General features: G+C 36.2%; 1 protein-coding gene across 3 annotated transcripts in view; it reads right to left on the bottom strand.

Annotated features, from left to right (window-relative positions):
* The window catches only part of GFRA1 (GDNF family receptor alpha 1), a 244736-nt gene that overhangs the window by 219753 nt on the left and 5494 nt on the right, over nucleotides 1-19489 (bottom strand). For all 3 annotated transcript variants that reach the window (XM_053692686.1, XM_053692688.1, XM_053692687.1), the window contains exon 3: nucleotides 3100-3183. In XM_053692686.1, the coding sequence (XP_053548661.1) occupies nucleotides 3100-3183 (84 nt within the window). The remainder of the gene's footprint in view (nucleotides 1-3099; nucleotides 3184-19489) is intronic.

The following is a 19489-nucleotide window of genomic DNA, read 5'->3' as shown; positions in this document are numbered from 1 at the left end:
GTTGCATTTTCTGTTAATGTTCGCTTTAAATTTAAAACAGCTTTTACTTAACTTTTTTTCTTCCAAAATATATGAATAAATGTATATATAAAAAAAAACTGATTTTAAAAAGGCAGTAAAGTCAAAATTAAATATTCAGATACAGCATGCAGTTTTTTAACAACTTTCCAGTTTACTTTTATTTTTCAAATGTGCTTTGTTCTTTTGGTATCCTTTGTTGAAGAGTAATCCTAGGTAGACTGATAGGAGCTTAAAAGCATACACATGCCTGTAGTATTCTATGGCAGCAGTGTTTTAAACGTTGTATAACATTGCTAGAAATATTGCTGCAAACACTAATGCCAGATGCACTCTCCTGAGCTCACCTAGGATTACTCTTTAACAAAGGATACCAAGAGAACTAAGTTAAACTGAAAATAAAAGTAAATTAGAAAGTTTTTTAAAATTCAATCTATTTAAGTTTAATTTTGACTTCTCTTTAACTTGATTAACTCACGCTCTTTCCTATACAATACCCTTTTAACTCAGATGCGCATTATGTGGCGCTCTCGTCATGCACACCTGTAGGCGGATGACAAGCCCTTCTCATCATGCAGGAGGATCACCAATCAGACTGGGGATCATTGATGGTCTAGTGGGTGGCTCTCCCAGGCTTCATAGGAGGGCCAGTGACATCACAAGTATGCACATGGTGACATCACAAAGGGGGCAGAACCAAGAAGCTCACTGAAGCTAAAAGGGAGCTGGATGTTGGAGGTTCTTCAAACCCTGCAATCTCAGCTCCCTTAGCAGCTACAAACCTCAAAGACCCCTCATTTGAAAGATATTCACTGATCTTACAAATAATGGTGGTCTTTAAGCAGTACCACACAAAATATTTTTAAAACAGTTGAAAAAACACATGGGGATTTGTTTGGGAATGGCTAATTATATATGCAATAAAAAAATCTAGTATCTGTAGAGACCCCAAATAAAGTCAATTTTCTAGTAGACAAGTCCTTCTCTCAAAAAATAAAGATATGGATTTTGTCTGTAGAGTCAGTAAATCACTGTAGTAACAGTGAACACCTTTCAAGAAAAAAGTGGCCTTATTTCTGTTCTGAAAAATGGGGCCTCTCTAATTTAATTTAGTAAGGTGATCATAGTAACAAAAAAATAACTATATTTTATTTCACATTATTTTATTGTATATTACATTATAATACATTAATAGGTCATTTTTGGGTATTGTATTTAGGGTTAACACATATAGAAAATACAGCTGGGTGTTATCTAATTTCTAAAAGTTCTCTATGGGTCTCTTAAAGTAAAAAAAAGACTGGAAACCACCTTTACAGAGCATTGAAGACTCAGATGAAGGGAATAATTCTGCCACCTACAGGTTTCATCAGTGCCTAGCTATAAAGTCTAAGCACAGTAAAAAACTGTTGTTACCACATTACCATACTAGAGATTGGCAGGTAATATTCCCAAAATAAACAATAGTCCTTTTGAGGTCTATATTTTAAAGGGTTTACTGATTAGTGTACAGGCAATTACTCCAAATTGTCAGGTAATCTAATCTGAAACCATATCCTTTATAAGGCTATTATTGGTTTTAGGACATTGGTAATTAGAAGCATATTTACATTTTTTGTATTAAATATACTGCACACCACTCCTCAATTACACAGTTTTTTGTAGTGTTTGAGATGATTATGTATATAGCAGATGATGTGAGCGGTGTTGATCCTCATAGTGCTCTGTTTCAATTTATATTCAGTGACTCCTGTAAATGCTCAGTTACAATATATATATATATATATATATATATATTATATATAGCTGTGAACCTTAACCTATTCCCTTTGAAACAGCATGACCAGTGCAATTCATTAACCACTAAGTTAATGGGACCATTAACCACTGAGTTAATGGGACATACACTCTCGGCATTTATCATTGCACCAGCAGTTCTTGTGAACTGCTGTGCTGGTGCAATGCCGCCCCCTTCCGATTCGCGGCCAATCGGCCACTAGCAGGGGTGTCAATCAACCCAATCGTATTCGATCGGGTTGATTTCTGTCCGCCTCCTCAGAGCAGGCAGACATTTTTTGGAGCAGCGGTCTTTAAACACTGGGCATCAAGCTCCGTACGAAGCTTGATAAATATGCCCCAATGTCTCCACACACATCACACTATCTCATTGAGGGCAGGGGTTACAGTGAGAAATTATAAATGCAAATTTTGCAAGAAAACAAGTAAGTTGATCGCTGTTTTTACACAATCTGTTTGTCTTTATGTTTACTTTAATTTAACTTATTTGTTTGTTTGTTTTAACAAAGGAGCACTGTTTAATATCCCTTTTAAAAAAGCCTTGTGTGCTTCTGGGAAGCACCGTCACTTGCAGTCTTTCTGTAAAGGCTTTGGGGTAAATATATTTCCCTTAGGGTTGCCCTATATAATGTGCCCATGTAAATAAATACAAAAGATAGAGATCTAGCCCATTAGATAGAAGTTAGTTTTAGTGACTAAGATGTATCTGATAATAAATTCCAAAGTCTTTTATTTCTTTAATGTATCAGAAATCTAAGAACAGTTTTTTTGTTTTATTTATGATTTTACATTTGTAATGACTGATTAGCCTGTATGATTGATGGCATTATATTTACATTGTCAACAAACCATTATTATATTAATCAAATATATGGAAAGACTTGTCTGAACCTATTGTCTTGCTAGAATTAAACATTTACACGTCCTATGAAAAAAAGTTTAGTAAACATGAAGGGGTAGATTTATTAAGCAGCGAATGCTGCAATCTACCCCCGAAGTTTCAGGTCCGCCTGAAACTTAAGTTAAGAAGCAGCGGTCGTAAGATCGGAATGATCGGAATGATTGACACCTCCTGCCGTGAATGTGCAAGGGGCAGCATTGCTGGTGAAACGCTCGTGCAATGTTAAATGCCGACAGCGTATGCAGTCGCCATTTAGCGATGTCGGGCGGACATGATCTGCTACAGCGCATCAAGTCCGCCCGACATTTAATAAATCTACCCCATAGACTTTTTGTAATGTAAAACAAATACTATAGCACAAGTAACACATAAATATATCTTACCTGACATCATGGAATCTGTTTTAAATATATCACTTAATCTGTTGTTGACAGGTTCATACGGGGAATCCTCGAGCAATTCATTTCCTAAAGGTACCAACAAAAAGAAAGGCAGTTTTAGAATGTTCCTTTACTTTTTTATCTGTCAATTGATTTTCCGAAACAGAAGCAGCATGATATATCTCCAGCCTGGATGCTTATATTATCAGGAATGTACTTTTATATACTACTGAATAAAAACACAACACTAAAATCTTTTAGTATAAGGCTTAACACGCACAGACTTGGCATTTGTGGTTATTTTTCATTCCTTCTATGAACGTTTAAGAGGTTTCGTGAATTTTACTTTTTAATAAAGACTAATATATCACACAAGTATATATGTAAACATATTAAATACATTCATCTTATTGATTGTTTATGATTATAATTAAAGGGATATAAAACCCAAGATTTTTCTCAATCATTATTCAGATAGAGCATGTAATTTTAATCAACTTTCTAATTTACTCCTATTATCAATTTTTCTTTGTTCCCTTGGTATCTTTATTTGAAAAAGCAGGAATGTAAGCTTAGGAGCTGGCACATTTTTGGTTCAGAACCTAGGTAGCACTTGCTGATTGGTGGTTAAATGTAGCTACCAATCAGCAAGTGCTACCCAGGGTGCTAAAAACCTCTGGCGTACATTTCCCCCACAAGGGCTTTTCAAGTCTATATTTTATGAATTTGTATTATTAAGGTGTTCCCATGAGTTGAAATCAGGTTTTTCACTCTGGGTTTCATTCCAAGCTATTAGCAGATTTGTTTTCAGATGGTTTCCATTTTAATGTGATCACAATGGTGGGTTTGTCTGGTGTTTCAAGAGTGCATTTTTGATTTGCTGAAAAAAGCCCTATAACTAACATAGACTCGAAAAATTCTTATCAATCACGATCCATTTTCTTTATACTTTTTAATGAGTTTCACTGCTATTTTAAACTAATCAAATTCCAAACCTAAAGGCATTTTACAAAGTCACAAACTGGCCTTGCTGACATATTTACAAGTATTCCAAGACAATTTGGAATAATTCTAGTTTGCTGTACATGTGCAAGACACTCTGAAATGGCCACAGATGACAAATGTTTGTACACATAGGGGCCAATTTATCAACTTGCGGACGGACATGATCTGCTGTAGCGAATCATGTCCGCCTGACATCGATAAATGCAGACAGCATACGCTGTCAGCATTTATCATTGCACAAACATTTCTAGTGAAATGCTTGTGCAATACTGCCCCCTGCAGATTTGCGGCCAATTCACCGCTAACATTGGCCACGGAATGATTGCTGTCCGCCACCTAAGAGGTGTGGATGAGTTAAGGAGCAGCGGTCTTATGACCGCTGCTTCTTAACTTATATTTACGGTGAGCCGGAAACATCGGGTGTTGATTGATCTACCCCATAGTCTAGATTAATTAAAACTCTATTCATCGATCTTGTATAGTCCGTCTTGGGTGGGTAGGATACAGATTTACATATTTATATGTGATATTGACTAATGGGATCTGCAGGAAAAGTGAGAAAAAAATCATGGCACCAACATCTAGAAATAGCATGCAGAAATCGAATTCTGTAAATGTTTGTTTGTAATTGACACTCGCATTGTTGCATAAATGGGATTTCAGTCAGAATCACATCTTGGTGACTGTGATTTCCCAGTTTACCATTCTTTCTTGTTTGTTGGTGTCTGAGTTGATGGTTTCTTTTTTAAAATTAGAAGATTCAAACCTCTTGTTTTTTAAAAAAACAACTTACAATATCCAGAACCTTGTGTCTCAGTCATATAAATCGTACAAAGATAAAACCTTTTCACAAGAGTGCAGTTTTAGTAACATATGTGCTGCTGCATTAAAACCTGGTCACCTAGTGGTTTAACTATTTATAGTGTGAGAACTGTTAAAATCCCGTTTATGGGGATGAGATAACTTGTGGCAACTTCATTCTAATAGGAACCCATAGTTTTCTCCTTGATTTCAGATGTATATATTGCCAAACCAGAAAACTGTGCTTTCTTAATCAATATTTGTTAAAGAGACAGTCTACTTGATGTACTTTATTGTTTAAAAAGATTGATAATGCCTTAAAGGGACAGTCTAGTCAGAATAAAACTTTCATGATTCAGATAGTGCATACAATTTTAAACAACTTTCCAATTTACTTTTATCATCAAATTTGCTTCGTTCTCTTGGTATCCTTGGTCGAAAACTAAACCTAGGTAGGCTCAAATGCTAATTTCTAAGGCCTTGAAGTCTGCCTGTTATCTGAATGCATGTCACAGTTTTTCCCAGCTAGAGGGTGTTATTTCATGTCTGCCATATAGGTAATGTTGAGCTCATTCCAGTGGAGTTACTTACAAGAGGACACTGATTGGCTAAAATGCAAGTCTGTCAAAAGAACTGAAATAAGGGGGCAGTATGCAGGTAAAAAGTATATTAATATAATCATGTTGGTTATGCAAAACTTTGGAATGGGTAATAAAGAGATTATGTATCTTTTTAAACAATACAAACTCTGGAGTAGACTGTCCCTTTAACAACCCATTCCCCAGCTTTGCACAAGCAACATTGCTATATTAATATACTTTATAACCTTTAAATCTCTAAATTTCTGACTGTTTCTAAGCCTAGACAGGCCGCCTCTTATCTCAATGCATTTTATCAGCTTTTCACAGCCCGGTAGTGCTAGCCCATGTGTGTTATATAGATAACATTGTGCTCACTCCGTAGAGTTATTTATGAACCAGCATTAAATGGTTAAAATGCAATTTTGTAAATAGCTAAGAGATAAGGCTTCAGTCTGCAGATGCATAGATACAAGGTAATCACAGAGGTAAAATGTATATTAATATAACCGTCTTGGTTATGCAAAACTGGGGAATGGGTAATAAAGGGATTATCTATCTGTTTAAACAATAAAAAAATAAAATAAAAAATAAAAAAATAAAAAATCTAAAAATTTTTTTTCCAAATATTAAAAGTATCAATAATCAATCAAAAATGCTTTAATGTGCATTAAGAGGTGTTATATGGCCATTGCAGATGACAGTTTTGTTTGGATTTCCAGTTAGAATTCCGATAACACTTAACAACTGAAAACGCATTTTTGGGAACTTTTCAAGAGAAAACTCATTAGCAGCTGTGGACTTTTAGTGGCCGGATCAATTTTGTATTGTGATCCCCAGAAAGTCACTGTTGCTTCATTTATTGCCAAAACCAGAACCTCTTTATCAGGAGCTGATATAGAAAATATTGACCCCTCTGTTGGATTTGGATAGTTGTAACTGGAGATTAACAATTATAATTAAAGGTCACAGTAAAAAAAAAAAAAAACATAATTCAGATAAATTATATATCGTTTTAAACAGCATTTCATTTTACTTCTATTAATTAATTTGCTTCTTTCTCTTTGTATCCTTTAATAAAAAAGCCTAGGTAGGCTCAGAAGTAGCAATGCACTACTGGGAGCTAGCTGCTGATTGGTGGTTATACATATATGCCTCTTGTCATTGACCCACCAGATGTGTCCAGCTAGCTCCCACTTAAGCATACTTAGCTGTGGTTTTTATTAAAGTATACCAAGAGAATTAAGCAAATTTGATAGTAGAAGTAAATTGGAAAGTTGTTTAAAATTGTATGTTCTACCTAAAGCATGAAAGAAAAAATTTTGGGTTTGTTGTCCTGTTAAGCTCTTATTGGAAAACAGTAAATAAAAAATAAATAAATATATAAATTGTATCTAATAATGCCATGACTATGAATCAGTCTGACTTGCAGGTCTTCAGATACATGTATATGACATTCACAGCATTGCAGTATTTTGTTTTGCTTCACCATATTTTTCCAGGTTTTGTAGAAACTTGATCACTAGAGAAAATGTATTTCTTGTTGTTTTTAATATATATATATATATATATATATATATATATATATATATATATATATATATATATATATATATATATATATATATATATATATATATATATATATAATTTGTTATTGTATTCTTCAGTTCTTCAATAATGATCAATAAAACAAAAATGAATTGACTGTAATGTTGATTGATAGGAAGCACTGGCTTTTACATTATTGCCTTCCACTAGCAGTCAAGAAATTGTTTAATAGAATATTTAACTATTCATCTGCCAGAATGCAGTGAAATAGGACTCCTGGAGAAAAAAAAGGAACATGCTAAAATGATATAGTGTTTTACATTTGAATGTGTTTGGTTGGGAGAACAGTAGATCTTATTTCATTTTTGTAATGCAATGTTGGCAGATTAATTGAATATATTCAACGTTAACAAAATTATACTTTTCCCTTGAAACAATTCAGCTAATGGAAAAAATATAAACCCATAAGCTGCCAGGGGATTAGCAGTGAAATGTTATACTGTCTGGCATTGCAGGGTTAACTTGGTTGCCTGAAATTGCACATGTGGCCCTTGGGTATATATCCCCCAGCCCCCCCCCCCCCCCCACACACACACACACACTCTTTTTCAGCAATACTGAAACAAAGCAGGGGGATTAGATAGCTTCCTTGAGGAGTTGGTCAGAGGGGGAGAGCATGAAAGCATCTCCTAGCAAGGGTTTGTGAAACAAAGGGCTGTTTTACAAAAGTGATCGATGGGCTAACATAGGCCTTGCTGCTGGCAAGCTTTCTTCAATGCTCTGCTTGTGCTCTGCTCAGAGCCCCCAACATTGACTATACACAGGACAGGATTTAAATAGTGACTTCATTGAGTAATAGAATAAATAAGGAGAGATAATTTAGTACCTTCTCCGAGGAAATGGACCTTCCAGAGGAGTTTTGCATTTGCAAAAAAACAGATGCAGCCTATGACACTGGCACAGCAAATTGTAATACAACACATCTGAGCTCTCTCCTTGCACTGTGTATTTATTATACAGTGTCATAATAACAAAGCAGAACATTTTCCGCAGGATTCCGCTGTGACACATCTTTGTGTATCTTTATCCGAGTTTTTGTGAATGCGTAAAGCTCTGCCTAAGGGTGTTTTATTGTTTTAGGTTCATTTACATAGTATTATTCATGTTGTTTTGCAATTTCCTGCAGTATATAACACAAATAAAAAGTGTGGTTATTTAAAAAGTAAAAAAGCATTGAAATTAACCCATGGACTGCCAGATAATTAAAGAGTCGCTCTGTTCAACTTTTACCATCTTTATTTTGATAGGTATTTCAATAAAACATCTTTGATAGTTGCTAAAAGAATACTGCATACCCTGGGTTTTTTGGGACCTCACATACTTGTGGAGTTTCTAGACTTTCTGGAACTAATTGTGTAACTCAAAATATAGTAAAGTTTATTTAAAGGGACATTGAGGCGAGAATTAAACTTTCATAATTCAGATACAGAATACAAATTATAATCCAATTGGCATCTTTCACAAAATGTACCTCTTTCTTTGTTGAAACTAAACTTTTTTTCATGATAGTGTCTTCAGTACTGTATGCATAATGATGTCACAAACACTGCTGCTATATAGTACACAGCAAACATACTGTATGCACCTACCTGACTATGCTTTTATGCAAAGCTAAGTTTCAACACAAGATACAAGAATCATGAAGTTTAATTTTGCCTTTCATGTCCTTTTAACAACAATTGACAAATTACAAAATGTACAGTGTGTTTTTTGTAAGAAATACAATAAACATGTGGTCCCTTCAAATAATCAACAATAAATTAAATTTTGTATTTTTTTTTTATTTTGTGTGCTGCCATTGGTTTGAAGCAGTAGCACTAGCTACTGCTTTAACTTTATTCAAGTGTAAGCTGCTGTTTAGCCGCTGCACTTCTCCAAAATAAATAGTATATTCAATTATTTTTTTGTCACACCAGAAAAAACATGTCAGACCCCAATGTACAACACCTTTTCAAGTTTTAAAATTGCTGAATCATGAAAGTTTAATTTTGACTTGAGTGTCCCTTTAACTTCATTGTGTCTGTCTAGTAAGCAGAAAAACTGAGAGGCCACTACAATGCTTCTTCCTCCAGTGTAAATGTTGAAGCAAGGGCACTGAGGGTCTATATAAAGGGAACATTCTCCTAGCTTGCTAAATCCAAAATAAAATGATTGCCCCAATTACGTTTTCAAACTGCAGCAGAGCTGTTCTATAGAAAATATATTGAAGTATTTTGCTTGAATAAGATATTTCTCAAATTTAGCTTTAAAGGACTTTCATAATATTTATCACATGTGTTTGCAACAGCAGACACATAAATACCATATGAAATTAACTGAACAGGAAGTAAATTATCATTAAACACACACACACATATATATATTTCAACACAAATTTAAAGGGACAGTAAAAATCTTGTAATTATGAGTCTTTCCTGTTGAGTTGCTATAGAATAACATATTAGACTAGGCCTAACATTTTTTAAAACAAATTGACATAGTTTTTACTGCAATTATTTTTTAATAGCCAAACTCCACCAACCAGTTGCATTATTTGGAGAAGACAATCTAGGTTTTAGTTCCGAGACAATAAGGCTAGTAACAGTCATAAAGCTGGTATAAAATACATTGTTTTGTAGTTATCAGCTTATAAAACAAATTGGGGACAGATATGTAGCAGATTTAGCCTTTAAAAGTCAGCAAGGTATATTTCAAGTTCTGAGAATTAGAGCTAAATTGCATGAAAAGGGGTAAAAATAAATAATGAAAATATATTGCAAAGTTGTTTCATTACGTATAGATAAATACAAATTTTATAAAACATTCTCAAGCTGTTTACTGTCCCTTTAAACTAGTTCTGCTTACATCTGTGTAGACATTGCTACAATGTTTCTTTAATTTTTCATTAATAAATTAGCTCTCTACAATGTAACGTATTACCATGTTTTTAAATCTATTTGGTACACTAAGAAAAGAATACAATCCTATAATATAAAAGGCCAAGTGTGTTTGTCCGAAGCTGTCATGCGCAATAGAGACAGCGCAAGGACAAACACACCTGGCCTTCAACACACTGGCTTAGCATATGGGCCTGGGCCGACCGTGTGTGATGGGGCGGGCCGGGCGTGATGTGGGCGGGGCCGGCTGTGATGTGGGCGGGGCCGGCTGTGATATGGGCAGGGCAGGGTGGACGGGAGAGAGAAAGCTCAAAAGAGGGGGGATAGAGAGAAAGGAGAGAGACAGCAAAAGAGAGGGGTGAGGGAGAGCAAAAGAAAGGGGAGAGACAGAGAGCAAAATAGGGGAGATAGAGAGAGCAAAAGAGAGGGAGACAGCAAAAGAGAGGGGGAGAAAGGGGAGAGAGAGAGCAAAAGAGAGGGGAGAGAGAGCAAAAGAGAGGGAGGAGAGTGCAAAAGAGGGGAGAGAGAGGGGAGAGAGGGGGGATAGAGAGAGAGCAAAAGAGGGGGGATAGAGAGAGCAAAATAGGGGGATAGAGAGAGCAAAAGAGAGGGAGAGAGACAGCAAAAGAGAGGGGGAGGTTGAGCAAAAGAAAGCGGAGAGAGAGAGAGCAAAATAAGGGAGATAGAGAGAGCAAAAGAGAGGGAGAGAGACAGCAAAAGAGAGGGGGAGAAAGGGGAGAGAGAGCAAAAGAAAGGGGAGAGAGAGCAAAAGAGAGAGGGGAGAGCGCAAAAGAGGGGAGAGAGCGAAAAAGAGAGGGGGGAAAGAGAGGAGGGGAGAGCAAACAAGAGAGAGAGAGAGCAAAAGAGAGGGGGGAGAGCACAAAAGAGAGGGGTGAGAGAGCGCAAAAGAGAGAGGGGAGAGATAGAAAGCAAAAGAGAGGGGAAAGAGAGCAAAAGAGAGGGGGATAAAGAGCATAAAAGAGGGGGAGAGAGAGAGCAAAAGAGAGGGGAGAGAAAGAGCAAAACAGGTGGAGAGAGACAGTAAAAGAGAGGGGAGAAAGAGAGCAAAAGAGGGGGAATAGAGAGAGCAAAAGAGGGAGATAGCGAAAGAAAAAGAGGGGGGAGAGAGAGAGCATAAGAGAGGGGGAAAGAGAGAGGGGAGAGAAAGAGCAAAAGAGAGGAGGAGAGAGAGCAAAAGGGGGGGAGAAAGAATGCAAAAGAGGGGGGATAGAGAGAGTAAAAGAGGGGTGACAGAGAGGCAGCAAAAGAGAGGGAGAGAGACAGCAAAAGAGAGGAGGGGAGAGAGCAAAAGAAAGGGGAGAGAGAAAGCAAAAGAGGGGGGATAGAGAGAGCAAAAGAGAGGGGGCTAGAGAGCAAAATATAGGGGGAAAGAGACAGCAAAAGAGAGGGGGAGAGAGCAAAAGAGGGGGGATAAAGAGAGCAAAAAAGAGAAAGAGTGACAGCAAAAGAGAGGGGGAGAGAGAGCAAAAGAGAAGGGGAGAAAGAGAGACAGCAAAAGAGAGGGGAAGAGAGAGAGCAAAAGAGAGGGAGGAGAGCACAAAAGAGAGTGAGGAAAAGAGAGGCGGGAGAGAGCAAAATAGAGAGCGGGGAGAGAGAGAGCAAAAGAGGGGTGACAGAGAGACAGCAAAAGAGAGGGAGAGAGACAGCAAAAGAGAGGAGGGGAGTGAGCAAAAGAAAGGAGGGGAGAGAAAGCAAAAGAGGGGGGATAGAGAGAACAAAAGAGGGGGGATAGAGAGAGCAAAAGAGAGGGGGAGAGAGAGCAAATGAGAGGGGGAGAGAGAGAGCATAAGAGAGGGGGAAAGAGAGAGCAATAGAGAGGGGGAGAGAAAGAGCAACAAAGAGGAGGAGAGAGAGCAAAAGGGGGAGACATAATGCAAAAGAGGGGGGATAGAGAGAGCAAAAGAGGGGTGACAGAGAGACAGCAAAAGAGAGGGAGAGAGACAGCAAAAGAGAGGAGGGGAGAGAGCAAAAGAAAGGGGGGAGAGAAAACAAAAGAGGGAGGATAGAGAGAGCAAAAGAGAGGGGGCTAGAGAGCAAAAGATAGGGGGAAAGAGACAGCAAAAGAGAGGGGGAGAGAGCAAAAGAGGGTGGATAAAGAGAGCAAAAAAGAGGAAGAGAGACAGCAAAAGAGAGGGGGGGAGAGAACAAAAAAGAGGGGGAGAAAGAGAGACAGCAAAAGAGAGGGGGAGAGAGAGAGCAAAAGAGAGGGAGGAGAGCGCAAAAGAGAGTGAGGAAAAGAGAGGCGGGAGAGAGAGAGCAAAATAGAGAGGGGGGAGAGAGAGAGCAAAAGAGAGGGAGAGAGTGCAAAAGAGAGGTGGGAGAGAGAGCAAAAGATAGAGAGGGGAGAGAGAGCAGAAGAGAGGGGGAAGAGAGAGCAAAAAGAAAGGGGCAGAGAGAGCAAAAGAGAGGGGGGATAGAGAGAGAGCAAGGGGTGGAACCGCTGTACTTCAAAAAATGGCCCGTGTACCCGGGCTTTAGGACTAGTTAAGAATATAAAGCACTAATTATTACTGCTAAACATATGGATTGGACACCGGCTCATTGGAAAATACCACTGAATCACCAATGAGAAATAAACAATTAAATACAATCAGGTGCAAATAACAGTTGGGTATTGGACGATAGAAAATAACTGTTTTTTTTAAAACCCTAAAAACATGTCATTGTGTCTGTAGGGATCCAAAACACACTATGAGATACGTAACAGAAACCTATATATCACAAATGATCCTATTAATCAGCCAACTGTGTGTCCAAAAAAATATAGCTCATACCCTAATGTATTTAGGATATAGCACAGTATTTTGTATGGCTTGGACCTCAATACTACCTCAGAATTAGCAGACAAGATCTCAGTTCCTCTGTCTGCCAGAGATGGTGGGGGGCTGATTCAAAAGTTGTTAACTAAAATATTAAATTTTCTCACAGAACAATCCTTTATTGAATATTATATAAAAAAAGTAACACGTTAATAAATGTATATCTATAACATATTATTAGAGTTGCTGTTAGTTTCCTCTTAACTTAAAAATAACAATAGATTATTAAACAGATATTTTACAACCATTATCTGTTTAACCACTTGACTGCCAGAGAGACCAGCAATTCTTTAACACAAACTGCATTGGAGCCCTTCTGGAGCTAAGGAGTGTGAACTGCGTTAAAATAGGGTCCGTGCAACACATATTTACAAATTACCATAATTCTACATCTTTCATAATGTCCTTAATATACATATGCTCATTTGTGTTATAAAATTGTATTTGTAGGTAGTGTAGAAGGTGTTTCCTTACACAATTCACCAAAGTCACAAATGATTCTTATGGATGGAAACTATTTGTTTTTTAGAGCTGCTGTGAGATTTGAAACCGTCAATTATGATGGATACCCATGAGTATTGAATTCCGATTTCTAATGAACAAGAATCTCTAGCAGATTCTAAAGCTTGTGCTATTCAATACAATTGATTTTCTCACTAGATACAACAGTCCAGAGGAAATAATACACACAAAATAAGTGTATCAATATATTTCCATTGGCTCTAAATCTCAATGCTTCTGGGTTTAACCCCTTGACTACCAGATGAAACTTCAATATTCTGCACAACAAGGAAAGTGTATTCTTTCCAAGAGGTGAACACAAAAAGTAAGAATTAATTTGGATGTGAAATTTTAAACAACTTTCCAGTTTACTTCTTTTATTAAATGTGCTTAGTTATCTTGGTATTCTTTGCTAAAGTGTAATCCTAGGTAAGTTTAGGAGAATGTCTTTAGCCATCTAGCAGTAGTGTTTGCAACAATGTTAACAGTGATGTTGTACATTATTAATTTTATTACTAATATCCTTTATTTGTAGAGCGCCAACAGATTCCACAGCCCAACTCTACTACCAAAAAAATCTACAGATGCATGCACATTTCTTAGCTCCTATCAGCTTACCTATATTTACTCTTGAACAAAGGATACCCAAAGAACAAAACAAATGTGATAATAGAAGTACATTTGAAAGTTGTTTAAAATCACAGGCTCTATCTGACTGTTTAAAGGGACACTCAATCAAAATTAAACTTCCATTATTCAGATAGAGCATGCCATTTTAAACAACTTTCCAATTTACTTACATTAACTAAATGTGCACAGTGTTTTTATATTTAAACTTTCACCAGTTCCTACTGAGCATGTGCAAGAATAAGTGTGTATGCATTTGTAAATGGCTGATGGCTGTCACATGGTACGTGTATGCATTTGTGATGAACTGATGGCTGTCACATGGTACAGGGGGAGTGGAAAAAGACATAACTTTTAAAATTGTCAGAAAAAAAATCTACTACTCATTTGAAGTTCAGACTAAGTGCTTATTGCATTGTCTTGTTATCTTGCATGTGTTGATTATGCAAATCTACTGTATTGACTGGTCCTTTAATTTTGAATTTACTGTCCTTTAAATTGTTTAAAGATTCTTGCAGCATATTCCAGTATATTTTAGTTGGCCAAAAATTTGATATCCAGCTTTATAAGTTGTGGAGTCTTGTAAATGTATGAGGTCAAATATTATTTTTTTTTCTAATTTATATAAATATATATTATGTGAAACTGAACACCCATAGCTGACTCCACCTTGCTTCATTATACACTTGACTTTTTGGTTGACCTCACAAGCAGGCGGTTTTTACATATATTTTTCCATACGTTTGTCTTGCTAATTTCCTTTTCTACTGACATCTGTTTACAAAAGTCAGCAGTGTGCCCTAGAGATTTGCATGTTCTTAGAGGTTTGTGGCCAGCAGGAGCAGATATTCCTGGCCATCTGTTCTTTTGGTTTGAAGAAAAGCCCCCGATATTAAAGCTGAGAGGGAACAGAACACAGGAATTGAATCAGGAGGTCAAAACATATTTTTAGAGTCTGTCACAAAAGGCTGCTTTCAATTGAACCAGGACTGCCAAGGGCAATGGCTATAGGCCACACTTACACAGACCTGTCAATTTGCAGTAAGCCTGAATAATTTAGAGTCTGATGAGCGTTTTTTTAACATCAGCTTCCCAACCATACAATGAAGTCCAACTGGTGGCTACTATGTCATTAAAATGCAATTTATCCTGCATGTCTGAAGCACTGATAGGTATAAACCCATCTGGGTTTTATTAACACATGTTGTGCATTTTTATGCTACACAAATATATTTTGACTACACATATCCTGCTATCAAACAGCTGCAGGGTGTTTAGAAATGTTGCCTTAATTATCTATATGTCTTAGTAGTTTCTTCAGTTCCTTCTCAATGTGATTAATTTGATCTAATATAATACAATGTTTTGGTAACCAATATGACTATTTAAAGGGACAGGGTACTCAAAGAATTTCCCTTATTTATTTATTTTCATGGAAAAATTGTTAAACAAAAGTTTTTTAAATTTAAAGAAAAACTAACAAGAAGTGCATGATTGTGTACAAGTGAGTCTCTGGAACTCTCAAACATAAAAAAGTTGGTATCTTCGGAACAGGAACACAGATCAAAAAGACCCAAAGCTATACACTGAGGGTTCCATTACATATGTGGTGTTGTACGCAAAAGCCGGCTATTCCGTTTTTTACACCGTTTTGGTATACAATATATAGCGCTGCATATAAATGCGGCACGTATATTTCACCCATCGCCTGTAATTTTTACTCCCATAAGCTAACATCATGAGATGGAGAGAAGAGAAAATATTTGATTATACTTTTGAGTAGCATTAGACCTACTTTTATACTGACTTTATGTCATTAATATATATATATATATATATATATATATATATATATATATATATATATATATATATAGTGATTAAATGTTGCTATTTTTTTCTCCTGAGCTCATCAATCTGGTAACAGGCTCAAAAGACAAACAAACAAACAAACAAAAAAAAAACTTTGCAATATATTTTTATGATTTATTTTTCCATTTTCCATGCAATTTAATTCTAAAAATTATGAATCGAAGTACACACTGTAGATTTAAAAAAAAAAAAAAAGTTGAGGTGATAAAACAAGAAAGTGAAAACAACACAAGTTTTGTTGAAAAAAATGACATTAGCAAGATGGTTCTCAGTAAGTCTGGATTGGCTCCTTCCAATAACCAAAGTTGTAGGAGGGATTTATGGTTATTGAAAACAATTAGAGACAGCCTGATGAAGCGGCATATCTAGCCGGGAAACGCGTTGCTGTTGTTTCTTTTAAATAAATATAGACGATTTTTATACCTGTCCTGTCCTGTTATTATCATTATACTTCATCTCCATTTGCTTGCCGAGAGCTACTGCCTATGCCCTGTGCGGTTCCGACACCTCCAGTGACATTGGTTTGTTCGGAGACACACAAAGCCAACAGAGGTGTTTGTCGATTGGTGGACAGGGAGTGACGTACGCTAACGGAGGTGTGTCAGTCGGGCGACTCTAAACAGTCATGACCTGCGCCTAGAGGCACGTCATCTGTGCCGCCGATTTTGTGAGTATCTGGAACAGCGGGGTGATTTGATTTTATAGGGGCTCCCTCCTATCCAGACCACGATACTGTTTTATGTTCTTGACACCTCTCTTCTTTTCTCCTTATTGAAAACAATTGCAGCAAGAAAGAAGTGCTAATGTATGCAGAAAGTTTTCATAATTGACTGGTATGTTAATGTACAAGAGCTCGCTTCTATAGCTCGGACTTCAATGGAAGGCTCATTCTGGTGCCGTCTCAGACGGCATCAGGAGATAAGCTCAGCGAAGGGGATAAGTAGCTCAGCATTTGCAACATTTTTAAATATATATGTATATGATTATATACATATATATGTATGTGTTAATACGTGTTTATATACATATTAACACATAGATATATATGTATATAAGCATATACATATATATTTACTGGGAACACACAGTTCCCATAGACCGCTATGTAAAGGCACTTTTCAGTGAAGTTTTTTTTTTAACACCCCACACCCACCAACTATTTTGAGGGCATTTGGGACACTTTTAGAAAATTAACCAGAGATCTACTCTCTGGGTAATTTTCTGAGAGCTAATTGCTAAGGTGAGCTCAAGGTAGCAATAACCAGCCTCTTGTAATGGCTGGTTATTTATCATGCACCCACAAACGGGCAAATTTGTCTGTTTGCAGGTGCGTGATAATTTAGCGCTCCACTTGTAATCTAGCCCTTTATGTTTACCAAGATTGTTTTTAAACAATCTTGGTAAACAAGTTTTTAAGTTACTCTTATTTAAATAATAATAATAATAATAATAATAATAATAATAATAATAATAATAATAATAATAATAAAAATAATAATGCATGTAATTTTCCATTTTGCTTGCAGCCAACATAAAATAGTGTGGTGAAAATGCACCAGACTCTGAATAACCATAGCAAGACTGACCTGCTTCTTATGAGGTAAAACAGATGCTTCGGGGTATATTAAAGTGCTGTTAAACTCAAAATGTAATTCCCCATAAAGGTTTAACTATTCATAATGAAACAATTATGCAATGTACTTCCATTATTTATTTTACCTTCTTAAAGGGATAGTAAAGTCAAAATTAAACTTTCATTATTCAGGTAGAGCGTGCAGTTTTAAACAACTTTTCAATTTACTTTTATAATCATATTTGCTTTGTTCTTTTAATATCCTTTGTTGAAGAGTACGGCTAGGTAGACTCGGAAGCATAAAAGTGTCCTCAGCCACCTGGCAGCAGTGTTTGCAACAATGTTTATAGCAATGTTATACATTATTGCATACACTAAGGCCATATTGTGTATTTAGCATTATATGGCAGCATTGTTTGCAACTATGTATAACTAATGCCAGATGGCTAAGGAGATGTGCACATTCCTGAGCTCACCTAGAATTGCTCTTTAATAAAGGATACCAAGAGAAGCAAAATTGATAATAGACGTAAATTGCAGAGATTTTTTTTAAATATTATGCTCTATCCAATCCTTTAAAGGGACACTCAGGTTAAATAAAATTTTCATGATTCAGATAGAGCATGTAATTTTAAACAACTTTCCAATTTACTTCCATTAACAAAATGTGCACAGTCTTTTTATATTTACAATTTTTGAGTCACCAGATTCTACTGAGCATGTGCAAGAATTCACAGACAATACGTATATGCATTTGTGATTGGCTGATTGCTATCACATGGTACAAGGGGAGTGGAAATATACATAACTTTGAAATTCGTTATAAAAAAAATTTACTACTCATTTGAAGTTCAGACTAAGTGCTATTGCATTGTCTTGTTATCTTGCATTTGTTGATTATGCAAATCTAATGTGTTGACTGGTCCTTTAAGTTTAATTTTGACTTTTACTGTCCCTTTAATTTAAACATATATAAAATATTTCTCTTGTATGCAGATTTTGTACACTGCAGTGATGATTTATTTGCAGGTATAAAAATGAGTTCAACTCTGCTGCACACCCCTTATAATGTAACATTCTTATAATGTCAAGTTCAAACATTCAGAAACTGAACTAAAATATGTAATTTTAGGGGAAATATAATTTTGTATAAGTACAACTGGCTACACAAGATACGAGATTATGGTTAAGTACGAGATTATGGTTAAGGGCACCAGCACGGTAGCCATTTTTGTTAAGTTCTCCAGTGAATTAGTTTTAGTTGAGATACATGGTATATGATATATTGAAGTGTTCATGGGTGCATTTTAATTTTGAATAAAAAACATTTTTGCTTTACAATTCCATTAACAAAAATGTTTCTAATAAGAGTAACTATGTTTTCTCAGCGGCATATGCACATATGCTGAGAGTGCCCCGTACACCAGCGTCCAAGTACCACACTTTCTCAGAGAGTCAGCAGTGACTTGATTGACACAAATTAAATCTTCACTGACACAAAACACAGATCTGAGCAATTATGGTGTCTAACTCCCGATTGTGTAGCCACATGTGGCATATGTGTGTATGCCATTGAAGCAATACTAACTTTCACTAGAAGCATTATTGCTGATGGATATATATATCATAAAAATGATTGTACTCAAAACTGAAATGCACCTATGCACGTTTCAATTTTTACCTTTCTGTCCCTTTAATTATGGTAACAGTGAGCTTAACTGACATTAAATTCATTGTGTCTAAAAATGTCCCAAAGCAGATGTTTCTATACTGAGTATAAAACATATTTCTTTTTGTGCTATTGAGGTGTGTCACCGTCAAACAATTTAAACATGTTAAAATTACTGTTCTTTTAGTGTCCTGTCCTTTAATAAGTGATACATTTATTTCTATATAGGACTATTTTGAAGAAGGGGTCATTAGAACAAATTGCCCCTTTTAACTGGGTGGTCCACTACAACTGACCAGCCTAAGGCATGGGAGCCACAATGCAACTTCCTAGTGCATTTTATTGTAACTCTCAAACTCTGCCATTCCATACTCTCATACTGTAGGTCCTAAATCTCACTGTGTGCTGGATGTTATGATGTTGCTGTTTCGTTCCTGTGT

This window comes from Bombina bombina, chromosome 9 (genome assembly GCF_027579735.1).
Source record: "Bombina bombina isolate aBomBom1 chromosome 9, aBomBom1.pri, whole genome shotgun sequence".
In the NCBI taxonomy this organism is placed as follows: Eukaryota; Metazoa; Chordata; class Amphibia; order Anura; family Bombinatoridae; genus Bombina; species Bombina bombina.
The sequence above is the reverse complement of the archived record's forward strand: the minus strand, read 5'-3'. Positions and strand labels throughout refer to the sequence as shown.